This window comes from Phasianus colchicus, chromosome 11 (assembly GCF_987193195.1).
Source record: "Phasianus colchicus chromosome 11, bPhaCol1.hap1.1, whole genome shotgun sequence".
In the NCBI taxonomy this organism is placed as follows: Eukaryota; Metazoa; Chordata; class Aves; order Galliformes; family Phasianidae; genus Phasianus; species Phasianus colchicus.
Genome location: NC_143446.1, coordinates 3,057,939 through 3,079,348, shown reverse-complemented (window position 1 = coordinate 3,079,348; position 21,410 = coordinate 3,057,939). Strand labels below are relative to the sequence as shown.

The 21,410-nt window shown below is 49.9% G+C and overlaps 2 protein-coding genes across 3 annotated transcripts; both read right to left on the bottom strand.

Moving 5' to 3' along the window:
• Nucleotides 1-482: 482 nt before the first annotated feature.
• Nucleotides 483-18,628, bottom strand: RHOA (ras homolog family member A). Of its 2 annotated transcripts, none has more exons than XM_031611506.2 (5): nt 18,476-18,628; nt 6,647-6,804; nt 3,951-4,071; nt 2,273-2,403; nt 483-1,758 (listed from the first exon to the last, which is right to left on the bottom strand). In XM_031611506.2, exons 2-5 carry the CDS (start codon nt 6,800-6,802, stop codon nt 1,585-1,587), a joined length of 582 nt encoding a protein of 193 aa, XP_031467366.1. In that variant the 5' UTR covers nt 6,803-6,804; nt 18,476-18,628; the 3' UTR covers nt 483-1,584. The 2 variants fall into 2 exon arrangements, with proteins under 2 accessions (XP_031467366.1, XP_031467365.1); XM_031611505.2 differs by lacking the exon at nt 18,476-18,628 and adding an exon at nt 10,288-10,423.
• A 92-nt stretch (nt 18,629-18,720) lies between these two features.
• Nucleotides 18,721-21,410, bottom strand: LOC149916388 (uncharacterized). The gene is made up of 4 exons (XM_090147969.1): nt 20,379-21,410; nt 20,102-20,215; nt 19,831-19,949; nt 18,721-19,689 (listed from the first exon to the last, which is right to left on the bottom strand). Exons 1-4 carry the CDS (start codon nt 20,660-20,662, stop codon nt 19,340-19,342), a joined length of 867 nt encoding a protein of 288 aa, XP_090004095.1. The 5' UTR covers nt 20,663-21,410; the 3' UTR covers nt 18,721-19,339.

Sequence of the window (21,410 nt, the reverse complement as noted above, 5' to 3'; positions counted from 1 at the left end):
ATAAACAGTCTCAATTCTTTGAAAGGGTAGATAACAGCAGGACAAGAGGAAACGGTTTTAAGTTGGAAAGAGGGAAGATTGAGATTGGATGTCGGGGGGAAGTTCTTTACTATAAGAGTGGTGAGGTGCTGAATTTGAGGCTGCCCAGAGAGGTTGCGATGCGCTCCCTGGAGGTGTTCAAGACCAGGTTGGATGGGGCACTGGGCAGCCTGGTCTGGTATTAAATGTGGAAGTTGGTGGCCCTGCCTGCAGTGAGTAGGGTGGAGCTCCATGATCTTTGAGGTCCATTTCAGTCTGGGCCATTCTGTGATCTCATTGCCAGGCAGGGTGAAGGATTCCTCCTCCACAGGCAGCAAATGGGCAGCACTTACCAGGAAAAACACACAGAAGCATTTGCAGCTCCACACTGAGAACGGTTCTTCTGGTTCAGGTTGTTGGACGCTGGGCCAAAAGCCCCAGAGTGAGCAATACAGACACCAGGATACAGGGAGCTTAGAAAACTGCCTTTATTCTATTAGTTGTTGGAAAAATGAAAATACAGAAAGTTTAGTTGGCTGCAGAACAGCAAGAAGTTCACAGGTTAGGAGTCTGATCACTACATGGTAACCAAACTTACACAAAAAGTTTCCTTTTTTTTTTTTTTTTAAATTTTAGTTTTGAAACTGGGTCCAGCAATGAGCTTAAGGCAACTGAACAGTTCAGAAGCTTTGAGTGTGAGCAGGCTGTCTTTTCTCATCCCTACGGCACGTCATGGAAAAAACTCCTCCTGGCTGTGCAGACCACTTGGATCATTCAGGTGGGTCAGACTCTTACAAATGAACAGGGGAAGAGGATCAGCTGCTTTCCATTGGACTTTATTTTCAAATACAGTTTCTTAAAAAACCCAGAACACCTTAACGCAGAGGTTACAAGTAACAGTATTAGGAAATCCAATTATACAAAAAATACTACATCTAAGCTGGGGTAAATAGATTTATTTTTGGTAACATACATTTAAACTGGCACTAATTACACAGTAACTAAAAGGTAACTAACATGAAACCACAGAACCCTCACTTTTCCTTAGCTGAATGGGACTTGGTCATTTCAGAGTGATCACATTTTCAAACAAACGTTTTACACCACCGAGCCATGAAAATCAGACCTTCCTAAATGTGATAGCACTGAAGCTACGCTTCGTTCCACATACAGCCATTAACTGTTGTACTCAATTAGAATAGGACGTTAGTTATTAAGTAGTTACAGACCAATCCTCTGTGTTGACAGCTTTTTCTCTTTCTAGAAAGAAGAAAGAAGATAGAGAATTGTCTTCAATTAGCGCCTGGCATATCCTGTGAGTGCAGAAAAGGTTGGTTAGAGGAATGTTGAGGTTAACCTTGGGTGCACAGATGAATTTGATGCAGATTGTTATAAAAATCATGGTTGGCTTCTAAATACTGGTAGCAAGATGACTCGATTTTTAATCTCTTAAGTAAATTATAGATAATGAAAAAGGCCAGTAATCATACACTAAGATTAATAAACAGCACTTCAAAATTACTCAAGTGCAGGGTGCTGCTTTGGCCATCTTCCTCTGGCCACACTTTATAAGAGAAGGCACCCGGACTTTTTCTTGCCACGCCGGGCTTGCAAAGCAGCTCTAGTGGCCATTTCAAAAACCTCCCTCACACCGTCTTTGGTCTTTGCCGAACACTCCATATATCCAAATGCACCAATGCGATTTGCCATATCTCTTCCTTCCTCAGGTTTGACAGGCTCCTGCAACAACACAAAGGAAAGTTAAAACCAAGCAGTGTGCTCAGGAAGGAGCTGCAGTATCTGCACTTCAGAACACGTTCTGCTTCAGAACACACACCACTGAAGCCATTTCCTTTTACAGTCTGACCATAAAGTGCTCGCTGTGCAACACACAGCAAGCTGCTGATGCCCACTTGATGCTCTGGGCACAACTGACATGCACTTTCATAGAATGGCCTGGGTTGAAAAGGACCTCAAAGATCATCCAGTTCCAACCCCCTGCTGTGTGCAGGGTCGCCAACCAGCAGACCAGGCTGCCCAGAGCCACATCCAGCCTGGCCTTGAATGCCTGCAGGATGGGGCATCTGCAACCTCCTTGGGCAACCTGTTCCAGTGCCTCACCACCCTCTCTGTGAAAAACTTCCTTCTAATGTCTACCCTAAACATCCCCTGTCTCAGTTTAAGACCATTCCTCCTTGTCCTATCACTATCCACTTTCTTCATGTCTTGTTAAAGCTCTCAGAAAGGAACCTGCCTGCTTCATTTTGGCCAGCTCTCGTCTTGTGTGCTCGTCATTCCTCAGGTCCTTCTTGTTTCCTACCAAGATGATAGGCACGTTGGGACAGAAATGCTTCACTTCCGGGGTCCACTTCTCTGGGATGTTTTCTATTAAAAAAAAAACAACACAAGTGTGAGCACACCAAAACCCAGTTCTGGGGCTGGTTTTCTTTAAGGCTTCTGCCTGCTGACTTGCAGTAAAATGAGCTAAAACACACTGATGCCCTTATTCTACTTTCCACACCAGGTGCAAATAGATCTGTTCTGGTGATACCAAAAAGACAAGCTGATAGACACCCAAAATTTTGGTTTCTCTATGTCTCTCAGTAACCACTTGACAAGGGTTAACACAAGATTCTAAAGAAGAGAAATCAGAATTCTGATGTGAAGAGTTATGGAACGTTTGGCTTCAAGAGATGCACTGCCTTTATCTCCAGAAGCTAAAGACAGGCATGTGTAGCTTTTTACAACATCCATAAACCAATATCAAACCACTGCCCTGAACTCCCACTCAGTGTCACTCTATGGACTAACTACAGATGCACAGAAACAAACACTGCACCACTCATTTGCAAGGCAGGGCAAGAAATCAAAACAGCCACCAGGCATTATCCCACTGGCAAAGTGTTTCACACCTCCTTTCTGTCTCCTTGTTTCTTCCTGAGACAACTCAGGGAGGAAGGTTTACCCATAAGACAGATCAGAGGAGTAGGGAGATCTAGTGAGACAGCTCCCAAATAACCACCAGTGAACAAATGCCACTGGTGACTGATCTTTGCAGAAAATCACTTGTTTAAGAAAACGTTACCACAAAATATGTGGTTGGGAGGCCACAGTGGATGGAGTAATTACCATTTTTACTGGGACAGAAATCAAAGTTCAAGAGATGTTCTGAGTCTTTGCAATAAGAGCCTCTCTACTTCTTTATTCTCTCCCTCTTCAGAACTACCTTTTTAAGATCAAACACATATCTGTACATCAGTTTTATATATCAAACACCAAACACTTCAGCCCTGGGCACAGGAGAGGTGCCATCTGATACACAAACATCTGTCTCATTTGGAGTTCAGAAACCTTACATCAAGCCAGCTGTGTTCTCTTTTCCACCACAAGCAGGTGCCCCACTCACAGGAAAGCAGAGCAGGCCATAAACCCTCACCCTCTGCAATCCCTTCCACCAGTGAGAAAGCCTTTCCTCCCCATCCTGAGCCCTCTCCCCAGGTCAGGTTTCTTCTCCATCATACAGAGAAAGAGAGCTGCATATTTAATACCTAGTAATTGGGAGTGCTTCAAACCAAACTCTCTCCTGAATAAAAAGGGGAGGAATGACACAAAGCTAACTTTTCCCATTTACAAAGGAAGGGAGTTGGTCAGTTTTCCTCGATATAGTGTGATCTTGAGCATGTAAGAATCTGCCATTTTCAAGGAGAAATAATAATAATGATAATAATAATAATAATAAATCAAAGTGCCAATCTGTATTGCAAGGTTCCTTAAAGATCTTAATTTATGAAAACCATACATTGCAATAAAGACAAATTTTGAAGCCAGGAATGCTCTCATTGCAGCACACAAGAATACATTTTATGTATTTCCAAAGAGAATACAGCAACACACAGAAGCAGTTTTTCTCATTTAATTACCCACCTACTTACCTAAACTATCAGGACTATCGATTGAAAAACACATAAGTATAACATCGGTATCTGGATAAGAAAGCGGTCTAAGTCGATCGTAGTCTTCTTGTCCTGCTGTATCCCACAAAGCCAACTCCACCTGCAGCAGAAAGACCAGGGCAGTCAGCCACGTGATAGGGATGCTGTGATTCTGAAGCAAGTAACCCAAGCATAGTGCAGTATTCCAGTCAACACTTCTCAGGAGGAGAACAGGCAGAACTGCTTTGACAACAGAACTATTAGAAACTGCCTGTCCCATAATTCCAAAAATTGATTTCTTGCAGCTTATGACACCTCCCCTTACATCCACGCCTCATGTCAGTTCTCTGAAAGGACTTGAACGCTACCAGCAGAAAAGCAAGATGGGGATTAAGGGGACCCAGCTGCACAGGGCTGAGAAGCCATTCGATAGGCATTCCAGGAATACCAGCTGTCAGCAAAAGAGGACTCTCTAAGTATAAACTTTTTAGGATTATGCATATTTTCAACTGGTTTACAGCTGGAACCCGTAGTGACAAAGAAATGTCAAGCTAATACCTATTCGCGCACAAATTCTTACAACTCCATCTGAGCAGAAATGTAAGCTTGCCATTTGCTTTGGAACACAGCTGGTTTGTGTACAAAGCTTCTTGTGAGCAATTTTATTCAGTTCTGAGTAACATTCTCAGTATTTACACTTCTATTTTACTATTCTCCTTTAGACTCCTAGATTCCAAAACTGCAGAAAGAGAGTCCATAGCAGCTCAGATAGAGACAGGCAGAACTGGAACTCAACTGTGAACTTCAACAGGCAATGCAAATGTCTGGTAATGCTGTAAAGATGCAATGCCTTATTTGCAGACATTCAGAGCACCGTGTCATGAATACAGGAGAATGATTCCTCAGAGCAATCACTGCATTCACAGCTGCCAATGTGAGTTTGGTGGCAAACACTCACGTTTTTTTACAGAGATATCTGCTGCGGGTTCCCTCACATGATGCTCATATCAGCTCCTTTGCACTGTCTGAACAAAGACATCCCACAGCATCACCGTTCTGTTTTCATGTGGCACTGTGCGTTTCTGGGAATGCTTTTCAAAGAGGACAGCAGGCATGCATCCCTGAGACAGTGCAGCCTGAAGCACTGCACCACTGCAGGCTTTTGTAACCAAGTTTTCAGAACACAAAGTGCTTGGATAAAATGTCATCTGCTTATCAAACAGGCACTGACATTTCCACAGCAGAAAACGCACTGCTCGAGCTGCTCGTGCCATTTTTATCTAGTGCTGGTGGCACAGAGCTGCACACAGCTCTGGCCACAGAATGGCATAGCTCTCTGGCCTACCCATTGAGAGATGCAGGGATTCAGGCAAAAGGGAGTGAGGCCATGTGATTGGGTGATAAAAGAGAAAGAATGGATGTCAGATGTATTTTAAACAACAATTTAAGATCTTGTATCTCAGATATGATATAGTAACTGTAGAAATTGTAATTGTGGAGGAAAGTGTATCTTTATACTAGCCTAAAAGGATTTCTTTTCTATTCTATCCATACCATATGAGAGAAGAGCTTTTTTCAGACTTAGATAGCGTGAAGAATAATGACTAAAACCACAATTAATCCATAGCTCTGACAGCAGGAAATCAAATGTAACAGAACACCCTTAACTGGTTCTGATCTTGGCCCAAATCAGAACTGAAACTAAGCAGTTCCAATGAACATCACTGCACCTGAGCTACAAGTGACAGGAAGGTATTCTGACTGTGCCTGAACCTAAGTGAAGGGACTGTGGGGGAGACACAGGGGAGCTCAGCACCACAGCCTGCCACAGAAGACCAGGAAGGTCAACTGTGTGATAATAAACAGACACACGTCATGCTTGCCAAAATTTTGAGGTACAAGGCTCCAGAACACACTGCAAAGTGCCTGTTTTACACAGCACATGCCACCTAGTGTGACACAAATGCAGAATGCAACGCACTTGGCTTTCAGATTGCAGACTTCTGAAGGCTGGTTCCTCGAGCAAGGGTTTGGGGGTTTGTTTGGCAAACAAAGGGACTCAGAGGTCACACAAATTCAAAACTACTCTTCAAAGTATTGAAAATTAAATGTATGAGCAATACATTCACAAAAGAAGAACTAAAAATGAAGCTTGGTGAGCACGCCTGGCTGCTAAGATCTGCATTCCTACAGACAAGTAGGACAGATGCTGATGAACACTACAAAAATGAAATCCCTTTGAAGTCTGCCAGTCATCTGTTCCAAAGAGGATTCTGCACGTTGCCAGGAGCGGGTAGGAAAAAATACTGCTCCAGGAACTTGTCTTTGTCCTCACAACTGCAGGATCCGATCAAGGCAGGGCTGCCCCTTTGCAGCCCCAATGGGCAGTGGCCTGGTGTTCTCAGCACATCTTTGCTCCAGCACACCACATTTACTTGCCAGAACTGCTTGTTTTTCAGAATCTCAAATCTAGGGGGTTAGAAATATGTCGTAACAAGAAATATGCTGTAAACAGACATTGGATATGAGCAGGACAGTATTTTTACTGCATGCAAACACGATGCATTTGAAAATAAACTGACAAAGTGGGTACTAAAAGCACCTGTACTGCCCACTTATTAAAGAAGCATGCTGATCTCTATTGTGTTCCGAATAAATGCACGTTCATTCTGATTACTGTAAGCGTGTATACATACCTGCTTTCCATCCACTTCAATATCTGCTACATAATTTTCAAAGACGGTGGGAACATAGACTTCAGGGAACTGGTCTTTGCTAAACACAATCAGCAGACAGGTCTTTCCACAGGCACCATCGCCCACTATAACCAGCTTTTTTCGAATGGCTGCCATAGCTGAAACACAAGAGGACAACTTATTAATCCTTCCATTGCAGCTTTTAATTGAGATTCTAATAATTAGCAATCGTTACATTTCCAATCAATAAGAACTTCTAAATTGAGTCTCTCTGCTCTGTACAGAGACACATCTGGAAAAAGATCCCTTTTTTTTTTTTTTTTTTAAAGAAAATCATCGTGCTGGTGAGGCACTGGTATGGAAGCAGCAGAAGGGAATGGAAATCAGCATGTTTTAGCACTGCCTTGCCTGATCTGGAGTTTGAGACGCAAAACTCCACAGAAACCAAGTGAGCACATTCTGAGAAGTGTGTTTTAGACAATCCAGTGAGCAGCACTTCAGTTTGAGGGCACTGACACTCTCCCCAGGCTGAGCTGTCCCAGCGACCCAGTGCCAGAAGGCTTGGTGAGTCACTGGGGCTGGGGAGTGCCCTACTGCCACGTCAGAGTGCTCACAGAAGGATCTCCAAGTCTCAGCTCGCTCCTCCAGTTACAGGCAGCACACTGCAGAGGGCTGGGAAGCACATAGCTCACTCCTGGATGGCACGGCCAGTAGCTCCTCGTGGGCTGCTGGGATCTCTGCTGCTTCCTCCTGGAAGTGTCCCCTCAGTAGCAGTCAAAAGAACAAAAGGAAATGGTAGGAAAGCAACAGAAGGACAATGTAGCATCAAGAACAGGAGAAAAGCTGGAAGAGGTTTAACAAAAGCTGAAGTCAGGGTGGGGCTGAATGAGATGACCATGTTGGAGTTGGCAAACATCTACACAGTCAGGAGTGGCCCAAACAGTGAGGATAAAGACTGACTGCTTGTCATCACTTCCTACAAATGACTCTGAGGGAGTGATACAAAGGCAGCAGAATGGAGTCCAAGCCCACCAGAGGGCAACAGGGACCTGGGCAACTCCAGCAAGGGGATGATGAGGGCACATGTGGCCCTAAAGGAGACCAGGCAGGTTTGTGGAAGAAGCTTCCTGCACAGGTTCAAGAATGCAGAAACCACACCTGAATTAGAAAATCCCTGCATCAGAAAGTACTCTGAGACTGAAAGTCCTTGGAAGTGCTATTTATATATATATACATACATACATACTTGTTCTCTTTTCTCCTCAGGCATTTATTTGCTCCCATTGCAGGAACAAGACAGATATAAGGAGGGGCTGGGCTGCATGGGAACGGAACAGGACAGAACCACATTGACTTCCTTCTACATACAGGGAGGGCACTTTGGGGGGCACCCTGAGACACCCCACAAAGCTTCCCAGTCATGAAGCCAACAGCCACACTGCTATTATACCCATTTTATGACCAACTGCACACTCCGAGAGGTAACTTGTACTGTGACGAGCCCAGTACAAAGCTCACAAGGATGACTGGTGCTGCTGGCGAGGGGAGAAAGGCTTGAGGAAGCAGAGAGAATACAGCCAAAACATTTCCTCCTTTCCACCTCTTCTCTCGGCCTTGGAAATTAAGCAAATGAAAAGATAAAACTAACCACCTAAAGGCAATCTTCAGCACTACTTCATGCCGAAGCAGCAGCGGTTTTCAGAGGTTCTGGGCTTCTGCTGGGGTGCCAGTAGGGAAGGACCCTTCAGCCATCACTCAGCTTGGGGGCTCCTGGAGTACGGCTACATCAGACAACTGCTGTAATCCAAATCTCTCTAAAATGGGCTACAGTCACCTTATGAATACACATGCACACATCTGTGTTATTTACCTTAGGGGTTTAGGGTTATTTTTACATTTGTGGAAGGTTTAAAATGATACATGCTTTAAATGGGTTCTCTTTCAGTGGCTTTAGACAGTTGTGAGTATTTCTAGCAACGGTAATATTTGATTTTACAGAACTGGAAATCATCTGCCCTCTGCACCAAGTCACAATCTACTGCATAAGCCCCTGTCAGCTCTCTCCACAACCCTTCAGAACCACAGTGCTGAGCCCTAAGGACCCCTGGAGCAACCTGCTTCTGCACTCTGCTCCCTCTGAGCATACTTCCCCTGCAGCCTGCCCTCAGCCTTCCTTATGTAATGTCAAGTAGGATATGAGGTAATGGGCTTACATGGGCGTAGGAGAACAGCTTATTCCCCTTCTCCAGTGCGTACCCTCCCTCAGCCTTCTCTGCAGGCAAGCCCATCCCAGCTCATCCAACATTTCTTTGCAAATCGTGCTTCCCATGCTTCCCTGTGGCTGTGTTCTGCACACACTCACCAGAACACGGGGACCAAAGAGTGCACCCAGGGCTTCACTGGCATGAACCAATACACAGACATTCGGGGAAGGAGCACTGCTGCTGCCTTTGTAGCACAATTTGTGTCTACAGCAACGATGTGGCAAGTCCCAAAAAAATCCAACCAGTTTTGTTCTTCCCTGGACAGCACATATATGGCCATGATGAGAGCACCCTGCTCTCCATGGCAGCTAGAAGGGATCGTCAGAGCTGGCAAACACTAAGAACAACATCTGGATGGCACAAACGAGAAGGAATCTGACTGCTTACAGCAGGACCACATCTTAGCAATCTGTATCACCGGGACAACACTAACAGCACATGCAGCATTTGAAGCCTTCTGCATTTTGGCAAGCTCTACTTTTCTTAACCAGGTATTCTGAAGACTGGATACACACCCATTCAGTGCAGAAAGCAAGAAGCCAACAAAGCTGTAAGATGGGCAGCACCTAGGCTACGCACACATTGTTGCATTTGCTGCAGTGCAGCCAGCATGCAGCTCCAGTCAGGGGTGAGAAGAGATTCAAATGGAAGAAATTCCAAATTATGACACCCTCCCAGCCAGTGCCTTCCCCAGGTATCACAGGAGCTGCAGTTCCTCTCTCGGCACAGAGCTGACAGCACAAGGAGCTCCTGTTTGCTCAGCTGCCACACTAATACCCTTGTTACACGAGGCTATTTCCAAGCGCAGCACTCATGCAGCATAAAGCCCTGCTTGTTACAAGAACCTACTGAACACTCCCAAAGAATGAAAAGACGGGGAAAGTAATTTTTTTCCATGTTTTAAATGTATTCTGCTACTCACTCCCCCAAAGCATTATTGTTTAATACAAAGGAACCTGCCCCTTTAGTTCAGCACACACATTACTTTTCTAGGGGAATGCTGGCAGTGCCCCACCTCCTGCAGACCCCAAAGTTACATTCAGAAGGGAGGCCCATGGGCACACTCCAAAGGTGGATATGACCATACCCCACAGCCCAGGTGTGCCTCTCCAGCTCTGCATCTCCATCCCAGGAAAAGTAATAAAGGGGAATTAAAGCCCTTTCTCATCACATAAGTATCCTCACTATGCTTCGTATCACTGACCCGTTGGCCACTACCAACTTTATGTTGCTGCTATGCCACGCAGGCAGACCCAAGGTGTTTTGCCCAAACAGATCACTGCTTTGATAAACAAACAAACACAGCAGCAGCCCAGCAGCCCCACTCAGGACATTTGTGCTGTTGGGAGCAGAAACGCACTTTAGATTCCTTCCCACCTGATGTTGCTAAAGCCCTCCAACCCAAGGTGTAGCAGAGTTTCGGCATCTTGCAGGCAGCTGTGCTGCTGCCTCCCGCACACTCAGCACCAGGGAGACCGATGCCCAGCACTCTGTGTACCCCTACACCCAGCCAACCCTGCTGGGGTGGGGCAGAACTCTGCCAGGCCCTGTGTTCCGTTCTAAAATATTCCCTTCTGTGAGGACAGAGGGGGAGGAGTTTCTGCAGTGATTCTGGAGAGGAGGAGGGCAGGGAGGGATGAGCAGGCTGCTCCCACCGTTGTCTTTTGGCATACAAAAGGAGAATGGCCCGAATCTCAGAGCAGTCTGGAATGGAAAGCAGAGCGGGTCTGCTCGTAGGGCAGCTGCATGCAGACTGTGAAGGGACTAGGGCTGAGTATGGAGCATTTGGGTGGGGGAATGGCACTGAGAACATCATCAGAAAGAGCAGGAGGATGACAAAAGCTGTAACTGCCCAGTCCCCTTCTTCCAGCCCAGCCCAAGTCCCACAGATCAGGACAAAGCATTCCAGCCTTCTTCCATCTCCCATGGAACAACGTCACTGACTGCACATCCTGAAGGTTTCTTTCCCCCACCACATCTTTACATTAATGAAAGTACGTATAAGCAAACGTTACAAACACTGCAGAGGCTGCTGATGAACTGCAGTTCACGCTGCCTTCATCAGCTCCTCTCAGCATGCAGAGCTCACACAGGATGGGCCCCACACTCAGCCAGCCATGCCTGTGAAGTAAAGGAAACTGTGACCCCAATTCACCTCTTACAGAAGCTGCAAAACAGGTTTGCCTTGGGACTGCAAGGAAAGGAAGGGAGGAAGGAGACCGATTCAACCACACAGAGGAATTAGGTTTAACCCTAAGAATGACGTACACCAAAACACGCTGCAAGCACTTAATTATTGCCATTATATCCAAAGACATCCAGGACAGGGCTCATCTACGCTGCACTGAAAGCAAAGACTGACCAGCTCTGCGCTCAGAGAGATCAAGAGACCACACCTGTATGATACCATGTACAGCACAGAGGGCTAGGAGGATGCCTTGGCCACAGGGAACCAGGATGCAAGCACTGAAAACATGAATGCTGCAAGGTGATGGTCAACACAGCCTGTTTCAATAATAAACAGCTGCTTGATTGTGTGCAAATTGGCCTGTGGACATTCATACTCACATAAGCCATTCCATGTGTTGCTATTGAGGCTTTTGGGAAATAACCATATTCTTTAGGGAGTTCTCCACATGGAGAACATGAGACAGTTTTGTTTGACAGCACTGCAAAATAGTTCTATTACTAACCACTGCACCACAGGAGCAGGTGGTAAGAAAAGATGTTTTTTTTTGGAGGCTTATATTTGAAATATAGCACTCAAAACAGTCCCAGAGCTGGCAAAGCACAGGGCACGCTACTGATGCAGCACGTCCTATGCAATCCTTAATGGAAATTTTCTATTACCTGACTCAAGTACAATTGAAAAATGCCACAGAAGGTTGGCACAGCTGCCAGCAGGAGTAAGTGCTGGACCCTTGGCATCCAAGCACAACGTTTGGCTTTCTGCTCATGGGTTGCTCTGACTGCTAGCCATGCTCAAGCCTGGCAAGTTTTACTAGTTTGGGAAATGCTTAGCAAACAGAGCCACCCATTTCCAGAGCCACACAGCTGTGCTAAACCCGAGGTAACAAAGCTCAGCAGGCCCAGGTCACTGATAACCCACTCACCTCCCTGCAGCACATCCCCAGAACTGCGAGGAGTGGCAGCTCAGTGCATCAGAATCCAAAAGCATCAGTTCTGTGGCAGCTTTCGTGAACTCTTAATGACTGATGTATTTTATACAGAGCAAGAAAGAGCCAGCCAGAAGTGCCAAACTGGAGCTTTACATGAGCATCCCATGTGTGTCAGTTACATGCTACTGGTGCTGCCCATGTTGCTGCAGTGCAGGAGAGTCAGAGATCTGAGCACCAGATCAGTGCTGGGGGTTTTATGTGACACCTCAGCGCCAGATTCCTCATATCAGATGGCAGCCTTTGCCCTTGCTTTCCTCTTCAGGAGGAATCCCGTGTGACAACACGCAGTACATCTGACCCCAAGAGAAAACTGCTTCTGATTGATATGCTTTCTGGATTTCTAGCCACTGCTCTCCTCCCACTGGGGCTTTACAGGAACAAAGCCAGGGCACCAACCCCAGTCTGCCTCCCACCCTGCACTGTGGGCAGCTGCAAGGCAGGGAGCTGGCAGAAGGGCAGGGAGGAGGAAGAGAAAGGAACAGCATCCTGCAGGGCTCGCTGGGCAGCTGCACACCCCCCGCCTCCCCCCAGCCAGGCCAGATGCCTCTGAACCCGCGCACAGCTCCGGGCTCACAGCCTGCAGGAGGAGGGAGCTCCCGCAGCTTAATGACACACTGTGAGTAAAGCCACTTCCTTCCAACTCAGAACCATCCCTATTCATTTCTCTCACTGCCACCCAACTCCCAGGCAGGCACAGAGGAGCAGGCCACCTCCCTCACCCTTTCTGCTTTTAGCACGAAGGAGCATCCACTGCTGTGGCTCTTGCTCTGGCAGCACTTGCACTTTCTGCACCGGGGTCTGCGAAGGTTTTATTTGCATCTTCCTCCTTTGCAGGTCTGCTAATTCCTCCATCTGCTGCTTGGTGCAGCAGGAACCCCAGCCCAGCAGCTGAGTGCCCCACAGGCACAGGCTCTGCAGCCCCTCCGCACTGAATACAAGCCATACTGATTTTATAGAAGTTCAGTTCTTACAGAAAGCAATGCACAATCACATCGAAGGCCAAGAGAACACCTGCACTTAAGAACAGAAGTGAAACAATTAGCACTAATAGTTTCTCAGTCCTCGATGAGTGACAGTGCCTTAATTCTTTTCTGAACGCTTTGTTACTTGTTCCATTATTGTACCTGGGATTGATGTCTTACTCTGATGGGATTATAATCATTAAGGCTGTCCTACTTTGCCTGATTATTAGCACTCTTCCAGGCTCCTTAAATCACTGCAGTAGTTCAAGAGCTTTCCAGAAAAACACATCCATATAGAACCCCCCCACTTGCAGGCCAGACAGAGCTTCAAGCTGAGCCACACACAGAGCAGAGGTGTAAGTCAGCAGCTCCAAAGCACACAGCGATGTTCCATCCTTCCTACTGACAGAGATTATGAAGACATCTGTGAGATCTGACACCTCCTGGCCTAGGCTCCTCCTCGAGCTCCCTTTTCCCCCAGCGAGGCACTTTCTGTGCCTTCCAGCCTGTTTTTCTACTTTCTGCTTTCAGTTTCTACTTTTATCCTGTTCCATCCGTACAGTTTTCCTGCATTACGCTGTAAATGCAAATGCAAAACAGAACAGATGCTTTCATTTCCCTTCCAGGCCAGGTTACTCAGTTAAATCACTTTCAACACTTGCTTACAGAAAAACATCACGAAGTGAGGTTCTCAAAGCTTTTTTTTTTTTTTTTAGCCAGCTCAAGCCCTAACAGTTAGAAGCTAAAGCTGCAATACGCACAAGCAGAACCCTCCATCCAAACACTGGCACCATGTCCCCTGTTGTCCAAATGCCAAACCCAGCGAGATCCTTCTGGGCTCCCACAAGCTCCCTTTGCTCCTGCCAGGCTCCCCACTGTGCCATCCTCCTCCATGTTCTAGCAGTTATGGGATGGATGCTGCTCCAGCACCCAGGGAAGAAGCTAACTGCAGCGTTTCTCCTCTGGTCCATGGCAGGACACCCTCCCACCCTGCCCCAAGTCAGGGCTATGAGGCAGGAAGCATTTAACTTGAGGGTGCACAGCTCCTCGCCCCTCCACACGGCTGTTGCTTTGCCCCTGCTGACCCTCTCTTTGTTATCAGCACACACGAGAGCACTTGTCTTATGCAATACCGAGTCCCAAGATTACTCCGTACAAAATGAGATTAGGGCTTAATATTGAGGTAATTATAGTAGATCTGTGGATTTCCAATCATGCGTGCGACCTGTGGGACGCTCAGCAGTTGGGGCAGCTTTCTGCTCAGTGTCCTCCCCAGATACCCACCAGCTCCACAGGCACCTAAGATTACCAAGGACAGGAGAAGGAAATGCTCAGCTATAAGCTTATTTTCCCAGTTTCCAGCTTGGGCGTTCCTTGCTTTGCAATCTTTGTGCTCAGCAGCATATCTGAGAGTGCTTTCTTCCATGATTTCACTTGCATGGTGCTGAAGCTCCAAAAAAAAAAAAAATCACTGCCACTCAGAGCACTTTGTGGGGCTGAACTGAAGGGTTCAGCTTCTAGGCACCCCCTGCCTTATCTCTGGTCGCCCTCATTAGCCTCTCATCTCCTTCTCTTGGCATTCTGTACCCCCAAAGCCCCTTTTCATGCACAGCATTCAGGACATCAGTAGGCTGTGATCTGAGAGCCACGATGCCATCCTGTTTTCTTACTGACTCCTCTTCCCATAGCTCCTCAGTCAATCACTGCCAAACATTAAATTTGATTTCCTCTGAACGATGACAAACTCTTCCTCATAAATAGCAATAATTAACTCTCACCCCACAAATTAAGATTATTTCTTCATCCTGATTTGCATTTACCTGGAGTGAAATGCATTTGATGCTATTCCTCCTTTCATTTAGTATCCAAAGGCCTGGGCTGCAGTTCCTCCTCCTCACTTTTTGTCTTTCCTTCCCAGACTACTCAACACCCACCCCACCTTCAGACCGCACCAGATCCTCTGGTTACACTGAGCAGATTCCCACACCTCCCCTCTAGGTGCTTGCAGGGCATTCAAACACTTGGGTACACTCACACACTTCCTTTGCAAAAGCCACACCAATTTCACCCACTGGAAGTGATCAGTCTCTTTCCTTTCTTTCTTTTTTTTTTCCATTTTAAAAAAATATACGCATTGAACTCTGTGACCTCCTACCGAACTATTTTTAAGAACTGATACCATGCAAGCCATCTTCAGTTTCTCTGCCTTCGTGGCATTAAGCAAGAAGTCACATAGCACAGCCACCAATGCAGCTGCTGGATTCCCAAGTTCCTTTGGAAACCCTTGGGCATGTACCATGCAGCCTTGGCACTCTGTAATGATGTTTATCTCTCTTCTCTAAAAGAACATCTTTGCTGACAGTGCTTCAAGCAGGGAGAGATCTTCCAGCGAGCACTGTTCTGGCAGAGGAACCTCTTTGGACTCCACAATAAGCAAAAAGGACGCTTGTAAACCCATTCATTTTTTTCTGATGGCTTTAGCATCAAATATTTCTATCACCTCCCGACCCTCCTGGCTCCAGCAAGCTTCTTTCTTCCAATGGACTTGAAAAACAACGTATTCTTTTGCTAGCAGTATGATGTTGCTGAAGGTCTTTCTGGCTGGTCCTCGTGCTTTTCAGTGGACTTGAAGCTGAGAGCTCACACCCTCATTCACTTTTCTGGTCAACTTCATGACTTGAACTGCATTCCTAACAGCCACCTTATCCCAAACTGCATGCTCATTCTCCTCTGTCAACGTTCCACAGTATAATTTAAAATCTTCCCAGCAACACATTTGATTTAAAGCGTAGAAGCCGAGTTCTGCTGTGGTTTACATGGAAGCCAGCCTTCCCAATAGCTTTTGGGCTGAGCCAAGGTACTCTGTCAGCACCAAGATCCTCCTGTCAGAGCTCACTCACCTCACACAGCTTTGACAGGGCAGACAGGTGAAAAACAAAGAGCCTTCAGGTGTAAAACACGTGGCAGATGGAACTTCAGCAAGAAATGCAAGTGTTCAAATCACTGCCACAAGCAAAGGCCATAAAATCCTTTGCTTTCCTAAAAGCAGTGAAGGCGAGGAGGAGGAATCACTTTCTACAGAGCATAGGAGGAGCCACTCCATACTGACAGCTCCAGCTGAGACAGAGGGCTGCAAAGCACTGCTGTCTTACTGAGCAAGGAGACCACAGGCAGTTTCTGATCAACAGCAACAAAAAATAAACAACAAAACCCAAGCATTAGAGCTGGAGGAAAGAGAAACCTGAATTTGTTATGGGAGCACAGCCCAGCTCTGTACAGTGACACCAGGCACACCAGTGACCCCATCTGCTCCTCCCTACAGACCATACCCACGGCTTGTCAGAGAAGAGCAAATTCTGCTCCAGTGTTCTTTACATGATTCAAATACCTTAAGGAGAAGTTGCTCTAAGGGTATCTTGGTTATTTCACCACCTCTTAGCATTCTTTCTAAGTAAAAACACAGAGACAGGAAAAGGACGGAAGAGAGAGAGAACGGGCAGATGTGAGCTGCTCCACCACTTCCCCTGCACTTTCAGAATCCTCCCCACACAGCTCCGAACAGGCAGAGAACAGATCTCATCAAGGTCAGAAGGACCCGCACACCTGGCACTGCTGCCAAGCAGCTGAGCAACAAGTCAACAGCACCCATGGCCTGAAAGCAGCTCTTCACCAGCATTTCTTGGGGAGTAACACACAAGCTGTTCCAGGCTTCAGTAGCAAAGGTTAAGCAGTGTTTGGTTGGAGAATGCAGCACTGCAGCCAGCAGAGAGCAGGAGGATGCAATGGTGGTAATGCAGCAATCGGGGCAGGAGAGCACACAGAAACAGGGTAAAGCAGAGCCAGAGGGACAAGAAAATGAGAAAACGGTGAAAACAAACAAGTCACCATGAAAAAAACTGAGGAAAGGCATTTCTAAACCCTTCCAAACCATCAAACTGTTTCCATTTGGAACTCGCTTATCTGAAGGGCCATCTCCAGCCCTACATCCTGGTGGCAGCTGAGACCACAGAGGATGTTTTTACCGTCAGTTCCTGGCTCAGGGAACTCCCCGCCTCCAGCAGTTGCTGTGGCACAGGGCCAGGGCAGGGAGCTCCAGGGGACAGCCCTGCACTCAGCTCCTCAGTCCTAAGCATTTCGTACCAGTAGTGTTAAACGAGACAAATTGCCCATTAAAAAATAATTCATGTCAAGCGTTTACGCTGGATACGTTTTTAAGCATTCTAGAGAGCTAATTAAAATGAAATCAGGCTAATGGCAGGGTTGCTTTTTTTTTTTTTCCTTAAACGCGAGGCTTTGGTCCAAACCAGAGCTGGGAGCATTCAGCATATCTGGAACAGAAGCACAGAGCTGTGTGGCTGCAGGCCCAGGTGGGAATGAGCAGGGTGGGAGGAGGGCACAGAGATGGACTGGGAGAGCCTTCCATAAAGAGCTTCCATGGACGAGATTCTCAAGGAGCGGCAGAGTTCATATTCCCCTACTAAATGAAATTCAGGAGTAAAGCCCTTGGCATTGCAGCCCGTAATACCTGGAGTCACAGATAATGGTTAGAAGGAACCAAACTAATTTCTGATGTTTCTCAGAGAAGAAGATGATGACAGAACCGTCCTTTAAACTACAAGACGGGAGATATAGGCGAGGCATTACGGGTAAATCCTTTGCTGAGAGGGCGGCGAGGCAGCGCCGCCCAGAGCTGCGGGTGCCATCCCTGGAGGCGCCCCAGGCCACGGAGGGGCCGCGGGCAGCCCGAGCCGGGGGGCGGCCGGCCCACGGCAGGGTGCGGCCGCGCGATCCCCGCCGGTCCCCCCGCGCCCGTCCCACACCGGAGCCCACCGCCCGGCTGCAGGCCCGGCCCGGCCGCCCCCGGCTCCTCCCGCGCTCGCCGCCCGCGCGCCCCGCCCGGCCCTGGCCCCGCCTCCCCCGCGCTCTCGCGGCGCCGCGCGGTGACGTCACCACGGCGGGCTGCCAGTCACGGTGCCGCCCCGCCGCCCGCTCGCGCCCCGTGGCGGAGCCGCCCGACCCCGCGCCTCTCCCGGCCCGGCTCCTCGCCGCCGGTGGGCCCGGCGGGCCGCCGCGGGGCGCCCCGTCGCACGGCTACCCCCGCACGACGCCCCGCCGGGCCGCCCCGCCCTCCTCTCCCCTCCCCCGCCGCCCGGAAAGGCCCCGTTACCGACCCCGGAAACTTCGGGGCGCCCCGCCGAGCGGCCGAGCCGCGCCCCGCCGCCTCCCCTTTGTGCGGGCGAAGAGGCCCGGCCGCGGCGGTGAGGAGCCGGGCCCGGCTCGAAGAAGCTCGGCCGCCCCCGCCCGCCGGCGGCCGCGCGGGCTCCCGTCGGTCGGGCGGGCCCCACCCGAGAGCCGCCGCCGCCGAGGCGGGGGGATCCGGGCGGCCGCCCCCGAGCCGAGCGGCCGAGAACCCCGTCCCGGTACCTGCGGCCTCCGCTGGCTCCGACTCCCGCCGCTTCCTGCTCCACAGGCCCGAGCTCGAGCGGCGGCGAACGGAAACGGGCGGGGCGGGGGCGTGCGCGCTCACCGGGCCCGGCGCGACGCGGCGCGGCGCTGCGCTCCTCAGCCGGCCCCGCCCCGCCCGGCGCGCGCGCCTGAGCGCGTCCCCGCCTCGCCACAACCAATGGCAGCGCGCGGCCGCGGGGGCTGCCGGGAACGGCCGCTATAAAAGTTCGGGTGCTATTTACGCCGCGCGGGGTGGGTGCGCGCGCATGCGCAGTGCGGGGGCCGGGTCTTCACGTAATGGCAGGAGACGGCGTTCGGCGGAGCTCGCCCAGGAGAGACTGTGCTGCTGGAACACCCTTTGCCTTCTTCCTCTACCAGCTCTGCCCTTCCCGTGGGCAGCTGTCTGCTGGAACCCGCCCCAGGAGCTTAGTGCGGGGTCGGTGCTTCCTGCCAGTCCTTGAGCTTTCTGTGCGGCAGCGCCTGGAACACCTCTGGCCTTTGCACTGCTGACTTCTTTTGACACTCCCATTTATTTTTACCAATGCAAGAGCTCATATAGTAACAAAAAAACCCAAAGCTTATTAACTCATATACAGGGACAGCTGAAACATTCTTAAGCATCTATCACAGAGCGCTTTTTGCCATCAGTTTTGCTTATTGCACTCAGGCATTGCCACAAGTGTTTTCAGATGTGCAGAATCATTAAGGTTGGAAATGACCAATAAGGTGTCAGGTCCAATGGTCAACCCAGGTCCCTGGTGTGTGAGATCTCTCAGTTTTATTGTGATGGACTCCGAGAATTGCTGTCAGCATTTGGGGTTGCACACAGCAGCTCCCGCAACATCAGTGGGGCCGGCGGTTGAAGTTCTGGGCCCGACGTGGTACCCGGGAGCGGCTTCGCCCCCGGGCTGGGCCTCGCCGCCAGGACCGGCTCCTGCGGCGTCTTCGGCGTCTTCGGGGCTGGCTGTTGTTCTCTGCAGCCCGACGTGTGAGAGGCGAGCGGCTCCGAGTCCGGGCCCGCCCTGCCTGCCTGGAGAGCAGCTCAGGCACCTGGGAACTGGGATCTGGTCCCGACGGTGCCTGGTTGGTGGTGCCGGAGCTGCTGCTCTCCCGTCCTATGCGGCCTTGGGATGGCCCCGGTCCCTGCTGGCTGGTGGTGGTGGGGCCAGCGCTGTCCACGTTGGTGCTGGAGGCTGGAAGGGGAGACAGGAAGGTGAGCGGGACAGATCTCCAGCGCTGGGGAGGGGCAGGGTCCCATTCGTCATGGGCCAAAGTGACGTGAGCAAGGCCTCGCCTGGCCCCAGCCCAGCAGCACGCAGCCCTTTGCCTCTTACCGGTGCCCTCTCCAGCACAGGTGTTGCACTCCCATGCAGATGTCCTTGGACTCAAGTTGGAGCAGAGTCTGTGGGTGCCTTGTGCAGCACAGGAGCTGCAGAGGAGCAGCTGCCAGGGCCTGGGGAAACAAATGGTGTGTGGCCATGAGGACAAAGTGACTGGAGCTACGGAGTGCCCCTTCACAGCTCTGGTGCTCAGTCTGTTCCACCCCAGCCTGTGGTGAGGCCGCAATCCCACGCAGAGCCCCAGAGGGCTGCTGAGGTAACTCACCCCTCTGCCTCTGCCCGCTCCCTGCCGTGTGGGGAACGGCAGTACCTGGCATCACAGCGCCGGTGCCTGACTCCCAGGGATGCGTAGGCACGGTTGGTCTCCCACTTTGGTTTTCTGCCAGAGAAGGGAGGGAATGTGATGAGCTCCCAGTGCCTCAAGACTAAGAGCGGCCAAAGCCATCCCTGCAGCAAAGGGCCAGGCCTGCCAGGACAGTCCTTGGGCAGGCACTTGTGCTCTTGTGCCCTCATGTCTCGAGAGCTGGCTGAAGGACACTAACCTGGCTGGGATGTGGATCCCCAAATTGACCATTTCTTGAATAAAGACCTCTCTGTCTCTGCACAGAGGGCACTGGAAGCAGCGAAGCCCAGCACTCTTGGCCATGTCCTGCAGCGGGAACAGAAGCAGCGCGAGTGTAAGCGGAGCCCGGTGCTGCTGAGCACCTGTGGTGCCTGCGGGTGACGGGAGGGCTCCTACCTGGATGCAGGCCCGGTGGAACCAGGCGTGTTGGCAGGCTGGGCACACCATGGTGCAGTACGACCTGCTGAGTCCCACGGGCTCCATGCAGATGATGCAGGTCGTGTCCTGCGTTGGCGCTGTCTCCACTGGCAGGTGCGGGAGGTGCTCCCAGCAGAAGCACCTGGGGGAAGATGGGAGGGATGGGCAAGGTGAGAAGTGCTGCGAGGAGGGCAGAGGAACAGGAAGGAGCCCCAGGAGTCCCACCGTCCACCTCCCCACCTGCCCATGTGCCTCATTGCCACATTTCCCATGTCTCTGGAACACCTCCCTGGACGCTGACTCCCCCAGCTCCCCAGGCAGCCGTGCCAGTGCCCGACCACTCTTTCAGCAAAGATGTTCTTCCTAATATCCATCAGGGTTCTCTCCTGGTGCAGCTTGAGGCCGTTCCCTCTCATCCCATCACTGTTACCTGGGAGAAGACCCCCACCTCACTACAACCTCTTTTCAGGCAGTTATATGGGGTGGTGAAGCCTCTCCTGAGCCTCCTCCAGACTGAACATTCCCAGGTCACTTTGCTGCTCCTCATGGGACTTTTGTTCCAGACCCTTTCCTGCCCCTTTGCTCTTCCGTGGACACACTGCAGGGCCTCCATGTCTTTCATGTAGTGAGAGACCTGGTACTGAATACAGCACCTCCATTTAAGGAGCTGTAGAGAGCATTAAGATCTACTGTGTGCCTCTTCTTGTTTGTTATAGCTACCAATAACATCTAGAAAAAAATAGGGGAAATTGCCAGGAGCAGGAGCTCATCAGGATTTTTTTTTTGAAAGTGTATTTGGGACTGCTTTCAATGA

Bases quoted from the DNA above. Each gene is read 5' to 3' on its own strand.
- RHOA (XM_031611505.2), bottom strand. From the start codon at position 10,336: ATGCCGAAACTCTGCTACACCTTGGGTTGGAGGGCTTTAGCAACATCA. The intron at 4,072-6,646 runs GTATGTATACAC...TTTCTGCTGCAG, and splicing joins TTGAAGTGGATGGAAAGCAG to GTGGAGTTGGCTTTGTGGGA. The intron at 1,759-2,272 runs GCAGGTTCCTTT...GTGTTGTTGCAG, and splicing joins AGCTGGCCAAAATGAAGCAG to GAGCCTGTCAAACCTGAGGA.
- LOC149916388 (XM_090147969.1), bottom strand. From the start codon at position 20,662: ATGGAGCCCGTGGGACTCAGCAGGTCGTACTGCACCATGGTGTGCCCA. The intron at 20,216-20,378 runs GTTAGTGTCCTT...CTTCTCTGGCAG, and splicing joins GGGATCCACATCCCAGCCAG to AAAACCAAAGTGGGAGACCA. The intron at 19,690-19,830 runs GTAAGAGGCAAA...CTCCCCTTCCAG, and splicing joins CTGTGCTGGAGAGGGCACCG to CCTCCAGCACCAACGTGGAC.